General features: G+C 33.6%; 3 protein-coding genes across 4 annotated transcripts in view; 1 reads left to right on the top strand and 2 right to left on the bottom strand.

Annotated features, from left to right (window-relative positions):
• Positions 1-502: 502 nt before the first annotated feature.
• LOC140757294 (NFX1-type zinc finger-containing protein 1-like) lies at positions 503-11442 on the bottom strand. The gene is made up of 14 exons (XM_073092926.1): positions 10585-11442; positions 9577-9793; positions 9188-9233; positions 8180-8408; positions 7671-7835; positions 6228-7130; positions 5695-5850; positions 4809-4956; positions 4144-4227; positions 3721-3995; positions 2941-3087; positions 2325-2499; positions 1280-1419; positions 503-861 (listed from the first exon to the last, which is right to left on the bottom strand). Exons 1-14 carry the CDS (start codon positions 11257-11259, stop codon positions 790-792), a joined length of 3432 nt encoding a protein of 1143 aa, XP_072949027.1. The 5' UTR covers positions 11260-11442; the 3' UTR covers positions 503-789.
• A 483-nt stretch (positions 11443-11925) lies between these two features.
• Positions 11926-17389, top strand: part of LOC140757292 (NFX1-type zinc finger-containing protein 1-like) — a 40528-nt gene continuing 35064 nt past the window's right edge. Inside the window, exon 1 of one of the 2 annotated variants that reach the window (XM_073092924.1) lies at positions 11926-11954. The gene's annotated coding sequence lies outside the window, so the exon portion shown is untranslated. Of the gene's footprint in view, positions 11955-15108; positions 15273-17389 lie in introns of those variants that run through there. The other variant, XM_073092922.1, reaches the window with a different exon arrangement.
• Positions 12549-13718, bottom strand: LOC140757291 (KRR1 small subunit processome component homolog). Its single transcript, XM_073092921.1, has one exon. It carries the CDS (start codon positions 13589-13591, stop codon positions 12581-12583), a length of 1011 nt encoding a protein of 336 aa, XP_072949022.1. The 5' UTR covers positions 13592-13718; the 3' UTR covers positions 12549-12580.

The raw sequence follows: 17389 nt of genomic DNA, 5'->3' as shown, positions 1-17389 counted from the left end.
GTCTTCCAAAAATCAACATTTGAGAATATTGCATACTACAAATTGTCAAATTTTGCAAAGTCAAATGTCAAATTGTCATATTTTGCAAAAATATTTGTAAAGATTCAGTATTTTAGCGAGCGGATTTAAACCACTAGAGCCCTTTTAGTTCGAATAAAGACTAAATAAATGCCAAACTTTTTTATAATATAGGAGTAACAGACGAGCATGCAGTCCACCTGATAGTGACTATTGCCGCCCATAGACATATATAAACAACCCTAGATAGGATTAGATCGCTATCTGAATTCGGCCTCGGATGTACCGCTGTCGTTGACGACAAGTGGAACACCTCGGAAAGTATGTGCTACATTTATCACATCCTTCAAACCAGAACACAGCAGCATTTAGTATTAGTATTGTCGGCGGAGTCGAACCACAAAGAGTTCTAACACTTTCAAACTTGCTCTAATGACGTCAACAACCGAAAACTAAATCCACAGAAATACCAAATACATAAACATATTGGCAACGTTTTATTAATATAGAATCTCACGCAAAAATAGCACCTTTTTATATAATAAAAAGTAGAATTATTTTTATATAACATCTTTAAAATTAAATATTAGGATATTTTGTTATTTATTATATATTTTTATTGCCATTAACGTCCATTCTGAACGATTGTGGACGAAATTTTAACTATACTCTCACTAACGGTATTTCAAGGTTTTCAGTGCTTTTGCCATATCGACGTAGCACTTAGGTTGTGGCTGCATTGTAGGAGTCCATTTCAATCCTTTGAATTTATTATTGCTCCACACTACACGCTTTCAAACAAGCTCCTGCTTTAATATTATCTAAGTCTTCTGTGCTGCTAACCTGAAAAGAAAATCATGAAATTATTACCAGTAAATAACTAGATCTACCTTTTTGTGGAATGGAAGTAAAAAAATTGTATTTAGTCAACTTGATGGGTTGCAGTCAAGACTTCCTATGTGGGGTCTTGACTTAATTCCTGTCTAAGATCGTCGGCAGATGCATTCCTCTCTGCCGGGAGTAGCGGAGAGGATGCGTTAAAACGAGTTAGAAAAAAGTGGTCTAATTTAAACAATTTTCCCCCGTGTTCCTCCCCTCTAAATTTTATGCGTCGATCGCGCATGGCCTTGTGTTAGTGTCGTTCCTTTATCACACCATGAAAACCAGATGAGAAGAGCGTTTGACACATATTCTAAGGAAATATCTTCTGATGGTGAATGACCAATAGTCTTATTCTTATTAAATACTGATAATAACCTACATTTAATGTCTTCATATGTTTCTCACATCTCAGCGCTAAGGATTGTCCAATTGCGTTTTGATCAATCAACTTCTTATTTATACACCGCCATATTGGACTCGACGATTGTAGTACGTTCATGTTACCGAAAATATAAAAGCCTGTAAAGAAATATTATTATTTATTTATTTTCATTTATTATATAAACTATTTTTTAGCTGGGCGATCAAATCATCCCCTACAACCATAATACAAAACAATCCTTTTATCATAAGTAATTAATTATATGTACCACTATGTTACATTGTATATTTAGTTTTTAAAAGATGTAAATTTGCACATATGGAGTGGAGCATAATAATATGAAATGAATAAATATGAATATCACATTCTGATTCACTTGATTTAACAGTAAATATATATGTATATATATCTATCGTCGTCTTCCATCCTTTAGAATCCCACTGCTGAGCATGGGTCTCCTATAAGAATTAGAAGGGTATAGGCCATAGTCCACCTGTTTTGATTAGTAGACTGTACACAACTGTAAAAACTTTTAAAGAACTCAGATGTGCAGGTCTCCTTACAACATTTTCGTGCACCGTTTAAGCAAATGATAATTAATTTCGATACGCACATAATTTCAAAAATCCAAGATTCGAACCTGAGACCCCCCATTGCGTGGTCGAGTTTCTCAATTTCAATAGACCAAGAATTAAGAGTTCAATCACAAGGCTGGGATACATTTAGCTTTTGTAGTGGACAACCTAAATCTAATTTTGTGACCTAAAAACAATAATTCGTGCAAAATGTAGATTTTAATCGTTAAGTTAACGATTAACCCTACCTATTAAACTTACCCTGATGATGCTCCGTTTTGCAGCGATACACGTGTTGGTATGTATGGTGGTGTATATTCTTACATCTGCACACATCCTTTGTATACATATTGCATGGTTTAAAATAAAATATATACCATCGTACATATTAGTAGCGGATTGTTGCGAAGTAGTTTTAATCCTAACTTAATTTAAAAATAACTAACAAATCAGATGGCCTTTTATACCTTCTCTAGCTCTCGATAGCGCGACACAAATCCGATTAGCGGCGGTCAAGAAGCCAATCTTGCCGTCTCTGTTACTCCTTACCAGCGACAGTATCACTATCCTGCTCTCCTCCCCTTGGTAGTTGTCTACAACCGTTATTTTCACTTCTTCGAGTGAGCTGTATTTTTTACTGAGCTGTAATTTTTAAAACAATAAGTTAGAATAAAAAGGTTTTTATACTTTTTATGGACGATATTTTTCTTCTATTAACGGAAATTGTAACACATGAAACTGGATTACGGAAAACTGGATTATGAAATGCTGATTGATTTTTTTAATCTAAATTATATATCCATGCTGAATTTACATCATGTTTGCTTATTACTGCGCTTCAAAAGCATCATAAAAGATATGGCTCTTTATTGGGCCCGATTTCAACCCAATTTCACAAAAAAATTACCATATTGTAAGACACGTAAATAATTTTCTGATTTTGATTTATTGTCAAGATCACATTAATACAGTTGTAATTCTTACAAAATTTGCATATATTTTTGTTTTAATTATCTCTGACGCCATTTTAAGAAGTTACGCTAATAAAAAATGTCGTTTATAATAAAAAATTAAATTACATACCTCTTTTATAAGTGTCGCTTGTCCGGTATAAGTGGACAATATGACAATATCTTGAGAGGCGTATTTCATATTGCGCAAATAGTTCGCTAATGATACGCACCATTTTGCTTCGTACGTGTTTTTATGACTCCAGCTGTCTTCTAAGCCCTGGAATATGCAATAATATATAAATCAAATCATTTCTAAATACAGCTGTTACAACAAAAAAAGAATAGTTAAAATTGGTCCCCTAACGGTGGAGTAATTCGTGTACATACATAAAAAAAAATATACCGACCGAATTCAGAACCACCTCCTTTGTGAAGTCGGTTAAAAATAGTCTTCTATATTCCACATTTATAGGTACGCAAAATATTACCATTGTCACTAATTATAAAAATTGCCAAATGTTATTGACAATTGGGTATAATATGTAGAAGTGTCAGGTTCGACTCTTGAACAGATTTATTTAAAATAATAATATTACAATTACTAATATCATATTAAACATGCATAATGTATATGATTTCAGATATATTTCAATGTTAATTGTCATATTGAATTGCATATTTTTTACCTTTAACTCTGAAGTCGGTCTTGATGTTTAGTAAAGTTACATTTTCGCTTTTGAAATTTACGATAAAATCAATAATTACATGCCTCATACCGAAATCTTTTTATTAATAGAACGATTTATGAAAAAAAAAAGAGTTTTATATGACGGACTAAAATAATAAAATATTTATTATTTTTATTATAATTAAATATTTATGATTATAATAATATGTTTATTATTTTTACCTCTGAGTCCTCAAAAACATTATGACTGTAGAAGTACAAACTATCCTTCATCCCTCTCACATCAGGGTATGTGAAGACAGTAGGATGGCAGTCCAACTTCTCATACACAGCAGGAACGAGCAGTTCCACAAAGTTGGGCCTCATGCGCCTCTGCGTTGAGAGAGTGCGAGCGTGTATGCCGTTACGAATCATACGCTCGAATAGAGATATTTCCAAATTGTAGTCTTTAGCCAGTTTGTAGTGGGCAGCTGTAGGTCTTAGTTGTTTGTGATCACCTGGGGAAACGTATATTTTAAATATAGATGTGTAGTTGAATTACATAGGCAAAATTGACACACACATTTCTGTCTTATAGTAGTAGCTTCAGAAGCTACTTTGCTATAGTTATAAAGTAGGACACACTAAAAAGCATAGATTACTTACCAATGAGTATAAGATGTTGACAGTAATTTGTTAACGAGGCTATTATGTGTGCCTCAAGTACTTCAGCCGCTTCTTCGACAATCACTGTAATAAATAATCATCAATCTATTATTGTCTAACTAATCCCCATAAGAAAAAGAATTTGGAGTAACATATATTTGAAGATAGTAGAACTCTCCGTGATTCACACAATATTTCTGTCTAATAACAGCATCGCTAAGCGCTGCTGTGTTCTGGTTTGAAGGGTGTGGTAAGGGAGACATACTTTTCCGAGGCGTTCCAGCTTAGTCCTCAGGGGTAGCGGCGCATCTGTGGCCGACTGGCTCGTTTACTACTCATCTATCTATACATATAAATAAAATTGGAGTGTCTGTTTTTAATATTGAAATAACGCCTTTTCTACATCATATGAATATACATACGGTACATAAACCAAAATATTTTTTTTTACAATTTTTGTCTGTCTGTCTATTTGTTAATCTAATCTAATCTAATCTCTGAAATGGCTGGACGGATTTTGACATAACTTTTATTGGCAAGTAGCTGATGTTATAAGGAGTAACTTAGGCTACATATATTTTAGAACTAGCTGTGCCCTGCGGTTTTCTTTTTAACGCGGGTGAAACCGCGGGGCACAGCTAGTACATTATAAACAAATACTGTACCTATGGATGATAACAATTTCTTCAGTAACTCGTGTCTTCGAGCCGCTACAGTTGTGGTAACACCCACAACTCTTGCCGTTTTCATTATTTCGCTATCAATAACATTCGACACTTCTTCAAGTTCTTTACTGCAGATGTTATGTTGTTCCTGTAAGTTATCAATGTTATAGAAATTAATTTGTTTGATTGTGCATGTTAAGTTGATAATTGTAAGTATTACTGCTATATAACACCACTAACCCGCAGCCCGTAGCTTCACCCGCGTTTAAAAGAAAATAATATGACATACTAACATACATAAAACTGAAAATTCGTAACTTCATTGGAACGACAGTGGCGCCATCTGGCGACAATTGGTCGTACCAACTCTGGAACCTTCGTGGGCTCATGGACAACAACTTTGCTAAAGATCATCACTTGATCAAAGGCATAGTTTACGATTCAATCCTCACTAATATAGATTAAAATAATCGATTTTTTTGGTCCATAAGATCAATTCTCCGATTAATCAATCTTAGATCGCCATCCCTAGTTCCCGTGGGATTTCCGGGATAAAAACTATCCTATGTCCTTACTCGGGTCTCAGACTATCTTTGTACAAAAAATCATTAAAATCAGCTTAGTGGTTTAGGCGTAAAGAAGAGACAACCAGACAGACAGACAGACAGACAGAGTTACTTTCGGATTTATAATATTAGTAAGGAAGTAAGGAATAGTAAGGATAAGTAAGGATTTTTAAGAGCTGAGGCGTGTGGAAAGATAGAGAAACTAACACAAGGTGTTTAATTGTAATAATATCATCATTTATTAATTAAACCAAAAAGTGTTCTACCACCTTATAAACCTTACCAGTTTCCTTAAACATAAAAATATTGAATTCACTTACCAAGAGATCATTCATTTTGTTTGTTAGTTCATCTTTAACTTTTCCAACAGCATTAGAATAAACTTTCCATCTATTTTCTGAACTCAAGTCATATACTTTTTTAATGTTTGGATCAATCGAATAATCCTTTGTACTTCGAGTTAATAATATGTGCTTCTGTAAAAGATAAAATCGATTAAAATTAAATCGGACGAAAATTAATTGAAGCTAAGCATTTTAATAATGACATTTCATCATCAACCCATTGATGTCCCACTGCTGGCCACGGGTCTCCTCTCAGAATGAGAAGGATTGGGCCATAGTCCACCGCGCTGGACAAGTGCGTATTGGTAGACTTCACATACCTTTGACAGTATTTTTTTATAAATCTCTCAGGCATGCTAGTTTCCTCACAATGTTTTCCGTCACTGTTTAAACAAGTAAATAATTTTATCCTGGGAATTGAACCTCGGATTCCTCTATTCAGAGGCCTAGTTTCTTAACCTATTTATCACTGCTTGTTGTAATAAATTATGTAATAATGAAAAATTTACCTTGAAATACTCTAATCTCTTTTTAACTTTATCGATTTGAGCTTCGAATTTATCTCTCATCATTTTACTTTCCATATTGTCGTCAGTTATATCATTTATATACTTGATACTGTTGTTCATAGAATCGATTTCTTTAAGAGCATATTCTTCTGAGAAGCAAGTTTCTATTTTGTCATTAATATCACAATATTCCATATCATCACACTGTTTCTCCCAATCGTCTAAATCTTCCGAAACATCCTCATTAGGATTATCTAATCTATTTTCTAAATGCTCAAAAAGCCAGTGTAATACAGCATCTTCTTTATCACATTTCAGTTCAAATAACTTATCATTAACTTTCAAATGTGGTCTGATACTTTTGTATGAAAGCAACTGTGTTTCACACTTTTCAATTTCGTTTTGAACGTCCGTCATTTGTTTGAAAATATCCCCCAACTCCTTTCTCTTCTTTGCGTAGAGATGTGAAAATTTGGATTTAACTTTCATTCTCACGTTATTCAATGTGTACGGTTCTATGATCTTGCTTTTACTTTGGCTCCCCAATCTGATTATATTCGTCGTGACATTCAGTATGCCTTCAAGAAATTGATCTAAGGCGTGATTCGTGTAACATATTATTAACATTGGCGTGCCTTCTAGGGACAAATTCTTAAGTAGAGTTGATGCTATTTTAGTCCCTATGTACGTTTTGCCGGTACCCGGTGGTCCTTGTATTACAGCGAATTCTCTAGTTAGTGCTAACATGTAAGCTTCCATTTGAGATTGGTCTAGACCAAAATATTCAGCTAAAGGCCATTGGCTAGTATCGAGTACTGGAAAGTAGATTTCGTCAGATTTTTTTGAGTCATTTATACTGTATATAGTTTCTGATGATAAATAGACCGGTGCTTCTGTTTTAGTCTAGAATTAATGAATAATTTGATGTAAGTACTATTTAATAAATTATGACAGCTGACCTATGCTTAAACTAGTGCTTTTGGGCAACATAAAATATATATTTTCCGTTTTACTTAAGAAAGTAATTTTAAGAAAATATTTATCAATTGTTATGGTTTGACTCTTTGATTAGTAAAGATACTTCGCCATCTTGAAATTTAATGAAGCCACAAAAAGGATGATTTGTCAGTAATTTTTTCGTTTTTAAAAAAAAAAAAAAAATTAGAGAAAATTTATGAATGAATAACTAATACTGCGGAAAGTTTACAATTTTACATAATAAATAAGTATTTCAAATTTTTTAGGGACATTTTAGCACGAAGACGCAACTATTTCAATTCTCAAAACTGGTTACATTTTCTTGTTAGGACCTTTACTAATCTATGGTTTGACTTCACAACCTTAATCTATAGTAGTATGCTCCTGTGTAAGAATCATTTAGATTCACATAATTGTTTAGGATCAGTAGTTGCTTACAACATAGGCAATCTGTAAATTGTTTACCTGGACATCCACAATATACTTCTTCATGGGTAAACTGTCTATTTCAGAGTTTTGTAGCACCTTTAACACCCTGTGATACGGTTCGAAGAATACTTCACTCTCTACCATAAGGTAAGCTTCAGAGAAGACCTTGCTCGATACAGGATTTTCAAATGAGACCGCTATCTGTGAGAAAAGGAATTTTGATTAAATGTAACAAATGGAAAAAAGAAAAAAATGCTTGTCTATCTTCTGAATAAAATAAGAGAGAGATTTTAATCTTTAATTGACACTTATTCGTTAGATGTAGCAACACTGATATCAGGAATGACTCGATTTCTATCTAAGGTTGATTATATACTGGCCATTATAGATATTTGCGAAAGTAGCTACTTATTATTAGGTGAAAATGAAATCTCATTTACTAGTTCTAATAAATAATAGTGTTCAATTATACACTATTTTCTATGTTTTAATATTACAAATAAAGAAATGACAGAGAATAGTATTATCAAAGGAAACCTACTCACATAGCCCATACTAAGCAGACTGGAGCTGGAATCCAAAACAGAAGCGCATAATATAGTCTGAAAGTTATCACTTGTGAACAAGAGTAACGAGCCAAACATAAGTCGCTTGTTGGCATGCTTCTTGTCAATGGGGAGGTTTTGAACCCTTTCATTCCACGCTACATCGACAAGATGGCCGACTTTGTTGTTGGCTACATATGTACGGATAATGCGCACTTTTGGGTAGATTCTGGAAGTAATCAATTTTTATATGTTATACATATCAATACATATGTATTGTAGAAGCAATAAAATGTGTTTATTCTTAAAGTTAGTCACGTCGGGGTCACTATGGCAAAGGGAGATCTCCCGTCGGACTAGGTGATCATGCCCGGGGAGCGGCCGTGTTCCGACAGTCTCAGTTCGTAGTTTGTATATATGCAAGATGTTTAGAAAACTTTGATAGCGGGATTCAGAATACTCATGGCGCCATCTTTTGACGAGTAGCGGGAGGTCGCCACAGTTCTATTGTGGTTTGGTGGAGGAAGTTCTACCACCACCTCTTATGTATTGAATTACTAATGTTAGTTGGACTGCAGATGCATCACTTATCAGTTACTGTTCTCTGTTGCTGTGTTTTGGTTTGAAGGATGAGGTACTAATATGAGATAGTCTAGAATATCTAAAACAATTCTCGACAATTCTCTAGTAAATATATGTGTAACTATGATCTATCTGAGACAGAAGTCCTGTCCTGTAATTAATTGTGGCTTCTGTTATGGGCACAATATGGTATTGTAGCCTGTGGCGACTTCCCATAACTCATCAAAAGATGGCGCTACACGTTTCTAAACACGTTACATGGTTACTCCCTAGGCATGATCACCTAGCCTGGTGGGAGATCTCCCGTTACCAAAGTGGTATCGCGAGTGAATTGCAGGAAGTCGCCACATTGTCAAATACTGGACATTTGTTCAAATAATTACAAGGTAATGCAAAATTATTTAAGTAATGCTTCATCTTACAAACCTTAGGTTTTCATGTCTCTTTTGAGAGGGATTTTCCAAGTAATTGCCTGAAATTGGACAATGCACAATATTTAGGGGACAAACATAATAATAATCATCAATTAGCCCAATAGTTTTAGAGGTAAATACCTAAGAACAAATAAACAGACAATAAAAATGTGGTTTTAGTGGACTGTGGAGGGTAATGTTTTTGGAGCATACGAGTATATATGTATGAACAACCCATTCTTTGGATTGCCCTGCAACCCAAATGGCTTGAAGGATTTTATTATATGAGATATTTTTGGATATGTCGAAATGGACTAACATGGGTTTTATTTTTAAGCAGTTCTTTTTTTATTTAATATTTACCTAGTAAATATATAGGGAGAGGTAATCTTTATTACTTACATATTCCTTCACGCAATGGTCCATAGCAATCCTCTCTTAACAACTTGAACTGTAGATCTAAGTAATCTTCAATACTTGGATAAGCACCATTTATAATGTTTGGCTTAATTTCAACAGCATTCCTTATTAAATCATCCTTTTTCGGGAATATGTGAAGGTTCCTAAAACTATTTGGATCTGTATTTTTGTATTTTGTTTGTTCAACTTGTTTATTGGTCTGAAACAGGAATATGAGAAATATATAAATTTTTGGGAAGTGTTATTTTAAAGAAAGACATTACTGACTATAATAGATAGAAAAATCTACTTCTTTTAGTGGTTTAACTATATAGTCAACTACAAATAAATTTCTTCCCTATAACAGCTGCATGTAGCCATAAAGCCAATACGATCAAACACAAATACAGGCATATACTTCATAACAACATTACAACACTAACGCAACTCGTTTCTATATTCAGAACGGACTCAAAAATTAGGGCGGACACTAATAATATACCTCATATAGGACCTATTATATGAGGACTATATGAAAATAAACAAAATGACATCCTGGTAGTGTCAGAAACCCATTTCACAAATAAAAACTACCTCAGAATCAACAACTACAAATTCTACCAAACCAAGAAGAGATCAAGCACTCAATGAAATCCTACAGGAATAGAATAGAAAACCATCCAAATAGACTGACTAAACACTTAATGAATAACACCTCAACATTCAAAAGGCTAAAAAGAAAGTCCCCTAGAGATTTATAGGGATTGATAAACACAAGGGGCGTACGTCGCTGGACTGACTGCCCCCCAAGACAAACATATAAATCCATAACCCTATATTTAATGTTCACAAGAAACAGATCGCATAAAGAACATAAGTAAAAAAAAAAGAAAAGAAAATATAGGACCTATTATAATCCTAAAGAGAGGTGGACAGCAGTGACAATATATCAAGTAGGTCAATTCATCATGTGACTTCTTTAGTACTTAAAAGAATAAAATGAAGCTTTACCTGAAGACAGTTAACAACATTATATTTTAATTGCCTTATCTGTGAAAAGAAAGCTTCACTTATCATTTCCGAATGCTCTTTCTGTACTCCAAGAGCACTTGCCTCTGTAGCTTCTATTAAATCATTCAGATCGTGCAAGTAACCAGAATTATTTATTCCAAATTTAAATATACCACTACACAGTTCAAGCACATCAAAGAAAAACGTTTCTATGTCATTCCAGAGCTGTAAATTCATTTTTTTCTCCACAATCCTTACTTTAGGTAATCCAATAATATAATCTTTTAATATGTTCACAAATTGGCTTTTTTCAAATCGGGTTCGGAGCATAGTTACGATTTTGCTTTTTTCTCCTGGCTGCAGGGATTTGTATACGTTGGCCAGAACTTTCACAATTAAAACTATGAAATCTCCCTTCAATTCACCATCTAATAATAGCCAGAAGCCGGGCCGGTTTGCAATTTCCAAATTCAAAAGTGGTGAGCTTAATAGCGATAGATCTAGGAGTCGTTTGAAGCCAATTGGCTTTTTCTCAATCTCCTTAGGTTTCGCTTCGGGTTCAGACTTGGCAACATCTTCGTCTGCGAAGTTAGCAGTCGATGCCTGCCCGAAATCTTCCATAACTGTGCCATCGAACCAGTCTATCCTTAAAGACGGTTTATTAGACTCAGACATATTTGCTTTCAGATATAACTTCACGTAAATTATGCAAATATCTAGGCAATGGGACTTTTTTGGGAATTGGAAGTTTTTAATCACATGGTTTCCATGTTTCTATAATAACAGAAACGTGAAGAGATTTTTATAAACAGAACATATGATCAGCTGCCAAACTTTACAGACTGCAGATGACAAAATACAAATGACATTACAAATTTGACACTGCATGTCGCGCTCGCGTGTCACGTTTTATTTGACACGAATTTGTGAAGGCTACTATTGTTCCGAGGATTCAAATATTCAATAAATTGCAATATTTAGCCTCGTAACTTATTTTATTAAAAACAATAAATCGATTACCTTGGTATAATATACCTGTGCTATTAAAATAAAACAGTCATATTATCTTTCATAAATAATCTAAACTATTCATGAATGCGGCGACCTTTTACTATAAGACAAGAGATGGCGCTACACATGTTTTCTGCGGTTCAAGAAAAATAAATTTATTTTATAGCACTCTGTGACCTAAACCCGCATTTTAGCCACGCATTTCTGTGTCCAAAATAGCCGATTTTTACACCGTACGAATATTAATACACTACCATAGATGATACACTTAATATAGGGAATACACTACCCTCACAGTTGTAAAAAATAAACATAGCTATCAACGTTTCATACTTTTAAATGCCATTTAAATATTAAAAGTGAGTAATAAGTATTTTGTTTAAAGCTATAATTATGTTAATATTTTATTTTGGACGTATTTATAAATGTATTTGCCATTGTGATTAAACTAAGCAATAGCATCACTATAAGACTGAGTGTTGGGCTTTATCGAGTTTTATTGTTTGTTTTGACTGTGTATTTTCGCTACACACCATAGTAGGAGATATTTAAATTAGGAATCATTATCAAAATTAGCCATGATACTAGTATGTTTGTTACGTATGTATTTTTCATTCTTTGGCAAACTCAAACGACAAGTTGCATTGAGAACGGCCACTGGGGTGTTTTAGTGGAAAAAAGAACAATATTTGTTACAAAAATCAGTATTTTATTTATATAGTAGATATAATTATTAGATATAAGTATACTGAAAGTTTATATAGAATTGGGGTTATTTCTTAGAATCTTTTTAATATGTTTTTACTAAAATAATTTATTCTGATTCTTAACTATTGTCCTCATGTCTATTACATCAATAAATGATAATATTTCGCTTGTTTATTGTGCTCTTAGGATCATAATTCATAAGGACTCAATATTTGACTTAAGATTAAAGATATAAATGATACAACTTTGTAGTATTCAACTAGTGTTTTAATGATTCTTACTTCTTTTTAGTTAACTTCTTCATTTTCGCCTTAAACTGATTGATGTTGACAGCCGATTCTTCAGTATCTTTACTTGCTTGTTTTATTTCTTCGGGCGGTATGAAATCTTTCTTTCGTTCTTCCTCTCTTGCTTTCTTCACCTGTAGTTGTTTCTCCTCCTTCTCGTGACGACGTTTAGCTTTCTTTTGTTCATCTTTCAGAAAGTATTCTCCAGTGGCCAACTGCTGGTCAAGTTTACTTTCAGGTTGTGGCGGAGGGAAGGGTGTGTAAGGCTTCTTCTTAATTTTCTGCTTAGGCTGTTTCCTAGGTACATTCTTACTTTTAAACTTAGGCAAGAAACGGTCCCAGCTCTCATTTTTAAGCCTAGGATCTTTCATTAATTCTCTTTTAATCATTAAGCTCTTAATGTTGTACATAGGGTGAATATTTTTCATAGTATCTTCAACTATGCGTCTTACTTGGATTAATCCTTTATAGGGGCCAACGGCAGAAACAGTATTTCCTTGGACAAGTACATAGCACTCAGTTAGCAGCTCTATAGATTTGAGTGTCACTCCATTTGGGCCTATCAATCGCTGACGTCGCTTCAAAAAAGTTTCTTTTTTCCGAACAAATGAATTTATCTTTATAATATCACAACCTATTTCATCCTGTAGTACTCGCATTGCTTGTTCAAAGGGTACACTTCTGGAGAGTAGTTTCATTAAATCTCTAGCTTTGATTATGATGTACGGGTCCCATGTTTTCCTCGTAGTTTTAACTGTTAAACTTCCTTCAATAAGATCCAATTCTGCCACAATATGATGCTCTTTTAATACCTTCTGAACTAAAGGCCAGCATTCTTTAAGGTACTGTTCCCGGTATTTGGGAAACAAAGTAGCAAATTTACTCTCTTCTAATAGACCATGTGGATTATCTTCTGGTGTAAATTTTGGGATTTTCATTGCCCATGCATTGTCTACTGGGCCGGTTTCTGCTCTCTCCTCGTCTGTTTCTTGTTCAACCATTATAGACTTATTCAAAGGGGCAATTTATAATAATTATTTGTTAATTTTATCGTTTCTCAAATATTTTAAAAATAGTTTAACTCAACGCGGATCGGATCTATAACTTTGGAGCTGGACAATAATAATAATATTAATAATAATATTGACATTTGACGAGGACAATTTGACATTTGACATGGTGAGCGATATAGATAATATTATTTTTAGTATAATATATCTATGGTGAGCCAACACCGAAGTGAACGGAAAGTTCCACCAGGGTATCCACCGGATATTAACATCATGACAATCTTATAATGGATGTATTTATCTGGTATTTAGAGTATTATTAAAAAAAAATATTGGTGTACTTAGTTCCTATACAATAAAAAAAGAATATGTCTTTAATATTTTTTAACTTTTATAATATAGCCTATTACAATGTACTAATATTATTTATTGAGTTAATTGAGGACCAAAAAGTATAGTAAGTTGAGGACTATTTCTTTTATATTATATTTTCTATCTTTATTACAAAAAGTAATCTGTATCTACTGTCTTTGTACCTAGTAGTCTGCAATGCACCACGTGTACGTATTGTCTATGATATCATGATACAGGAAGAAACAAAATCGGGTAAAGCCCAAGTATAAAATACTGGTGTTGCCATCATAAATAGTCGCCCGTTACCATGATTATAAGTAGAATTTAAGTTTTCTACAACTAACAGGATTGTATTTTTCTTTAATAACGCAATGTATTACGAAATATAATTCCAGATAAACTTAATATGAAAATGAAGTTTTTATTAAAAAATAATAATCCATAATATACAATGCTTGTTTTCATGGTAGTTAAATATGTTCTTTTTTTGTTTAGTTTCTGTGAGAACGAATCTTATAAAAAAGGATCAACGCATTGTTATGATTTTAATGAAAGAATATATGCTTTTATAGAGCAAATTATATGATTTAATTGCAAACAAGGTCATGCACGATGACGTTGTACGGAAAGACTCATATGTTATTATGTATATTATGTAAAATACAGTTATAACGTAATGTCCCAGTGTGATTTTAAATTAAAGATATTCCTATAAAGTTCCGATCGACTCTAAACAAAATACTAAACAGAGTGATGAATATGGCTAAACCTTCTTGTCCGTTAGAACGAAGTCTAGCAGAGAACCTATATTGGGTTAACGGATGAATGGCTATTCAGAATATTAATTGTTATTTGTATATGACACATAATTATTAAATTAGTATGTATTACACATAACGCATTAATTAAATTTTAGGTACCTATACTGTTTATAGAACAATGGTTAGTTTCTAGTAGGTATATCTTTTTTTAATTGCTCCATGTTTATTATTATTATTCTGTTTATTATCTAATACAGTGTTCATGTATCGTTTGATAAAATATCTTCGATATTTATAGAACACGTAAAATAAAATTGAAAATTAACTTGGGGTATTTTTGTTATAGTCTTGCAACATTATTCATCGTACACCGTAGTTATAAAGTATAGTACTTACGTATCGTATTGCTGATTCGCTGAATGGGTCTAGACTGCTACTAATGTTAGCTGTGTCTTTCTGAAGTATTGAGGCCTGAGGATTTTACTAAAAGTAATAGACTCCTACATAGGAAAGTGAGTGCAATCATTGTGATATTATTGTCTGCGTTTTGAATGCAAGTAAGTATTTCTGTTTCATGGCTTTTTAACCAATTTCATAGAATATAAACATTCTATAATTAACAACAACAAATTATTAGGATTGTGCCTACTGTATCTACAAAGTACATACCTACTTTACGGTGAATTGGTGAATCATATTCATTAAAATTGTATTGCTTCTGAATTAATCTCATTGTTAATAAATCAGGAAATAATTATGTACCTACTTAGATATGTATAATGTATTGTTTTAATAGATATGAAATTTGATCAAAGTTAAGTGGTGAGTGTAACCACGAAATAAAAACTATTTATTTTGTGGTGTAGTGTAACCCTTGGATTAGTTACCACAATCTTAGCAATTTATAGATTTTGATTTTAACAAGGTTTTTTAACATCAGATTGTTTTAGTTGATAGTGCATCATAGTAAAGGATACGGGGATATCTTCCCGATTAGTCTGTGATTTAGCTTGTGATCTTATATTACATATCACAATGTGAAAACAAAACAATATTCTGATTTCTGCTCGAAGCCTCGAACCACTTGTGAACAATGAAGTAGGGATGGCGATTATTTCCGAAAAAAATCGATTCTTAAAACGATTCGAGTCGAAGTGCAATAAATCGATTCACAACATAATCGAGGCTCAAAGAATCGATTTTCCAAAAATGGACATCGATCTTTTCAGCTTCATAACGGCAAAGATAGCGAAAAATGTGTATAACACATTCAACCAACTTCAAAAAGATCGACTTTCGATCTTCTAGGATCGATTCACTGAATCGAGCCATTACAAGAGATCGGTTAAAATAATCGATTTTTTTGGTCCAAAAGATCGATTCTTCTATTAATCGATCTCAGATCGCCATCCCTACAATGAAGAACCCAAGCCTGTGTAACATCTCACAGGGGATAATATAGTTTATTTTAGTTTTTATACAATTTTAGTTTTAGCTATACAACCATTGTATATAACCAGGACGTTTTATGTAAAATCATATAAGTAGGTTTATATTAGATTTTCTAAAGGAAATAGGTTATCTAATCTATTCGCCACAATAATGTTTTTGTTTGTATGTTCGGCCAATCGTCTACCGGTGGAAATACTTCAAACAATATCATAGATTAACAATTTCATTATGCGGCTAGGTTTACAGTGTAGGCGTAGGGCCTTAGGGACATAAGGGGGGGCTTAGGGAGTCCGTATCATTTGCCTATGAGGAAAGTAAAATAGGTTGTTCAATAATTTAGGTTCACACGTTACCGATTTTATGGAAATTTAATAATTTCTAGTAGTTTTCTGGAAATTACAAGATAACATACGTCCCGCGTGGGGGCGCGGTCTGGCGGTCTTTGTTTTTTTTTTTTTTGCGGTATTTTCGTCTTTTGCGAGGATTCGCTTTGAGGATGGAATTTTGTAATTATGGATGAAAATTCCTCAATATGGGGTAAGTATGTTTTTCAACAATTTTAGGCATTGTGTTTGAAGGTGGTAGAACCCGTTGTGGTTCGACTCCGGCGGCACCACCGCCACACCTATTTCTACCTAATAACAGCAGTGTTAAGCGCTGCTGTGTTCCGGTTTGAAGGGTGTGGTAAGGGAGACAGACTTTTCCGAGGCGTTCCAGCTTAGTCCTCAGGGGTAGCAGCGCATCTGTGGCCGACCTTAGGTAGGAATATCTAATCCTATCTGGGGTTGATTACAGATGTCCATGGGCGGCAGTAGCCGCTTACCATCAGGTGGACTGCATGCTCGTCTGCTACTCCTATATTATAAAAAAAAAAAAACCGTGACTCCTTCTAAAATGTCCGCTTGAAATTATTGTTTAAGGTTTCAATGTATGAAGAAAGTAGTCTTAAGTAAAAGTAATATTTAGGGTACGAACTCTGGAAGCTGCAGAGGTAGTTCACGCATAAATAATAAATAATGTAGGTACTTGAGCAAAATGTTCAATACATTTTGGAAAAAACCTTTCTAACTATCGAAATAAGTATAGCAGTTAGTCATTGGCTAACTTTAAATTTGTAAAAAATGTACGCTGCAGCGAAACCGAAACTTTTAGATTTATAGAAAACTAAGTCATCACTACTTTTTATCTTAACTTCACTGTTACCTAAGGTATGGGGTAAGTA

This window comes from Epargyreus clarus, unplaced genomic scaffold (genome assembly GCF_041222505.1).
Source record: "Epargyreus clarus isolate Ecla_fem2 unplaced genomic scaffold, WU_Ecla_fem_2.2 ptg000004l, whole genome shotgun sequence".
In the NCBI taxonomy this organism is placed as follows: domain Eukaryota; kingdom Metazoa; phylum Arthropoda; class Insecta; order Lepidoptera; family Hesperiidae; genus Epargyreus; species Epargyreus clarus.
This window is presented reverse-complemented; position numbering and strand designations above follow the sequence as displayed.

Bases quoted from the DNA above. Each gene is read 5' to 3' on its own strand.
- LOC140757294 (XM_073092926.1), bottom strand. From the start codon at position 11,259: ATGTCTGAGTCTAATAAACCGTCTTTAAGGATAGACTGGTTCGATGGC. The intron at 8,409-9,187 runs GTTTGTAAGATG...GATTACTTCCAG, and splicing joins AAGAGACATGAAAACCTAAG to AATCTACCCAAAAGTGCGCA. The intron at 7,836-8,179 runs GTGAGTAGGTTT...CTTTTCTCACAG, and splicing joins GTCTGCTTAGTATGGGCTAT to ATAGCGGTCTCATTTGAAAA.
- LOC140757291 (XM_073092921.1), bottom strand. From the start codon at position 13,591: ATGGTTGAACAAGAAACAGACGAGGAGAGAGCAGAAACCGGCCCAGTA.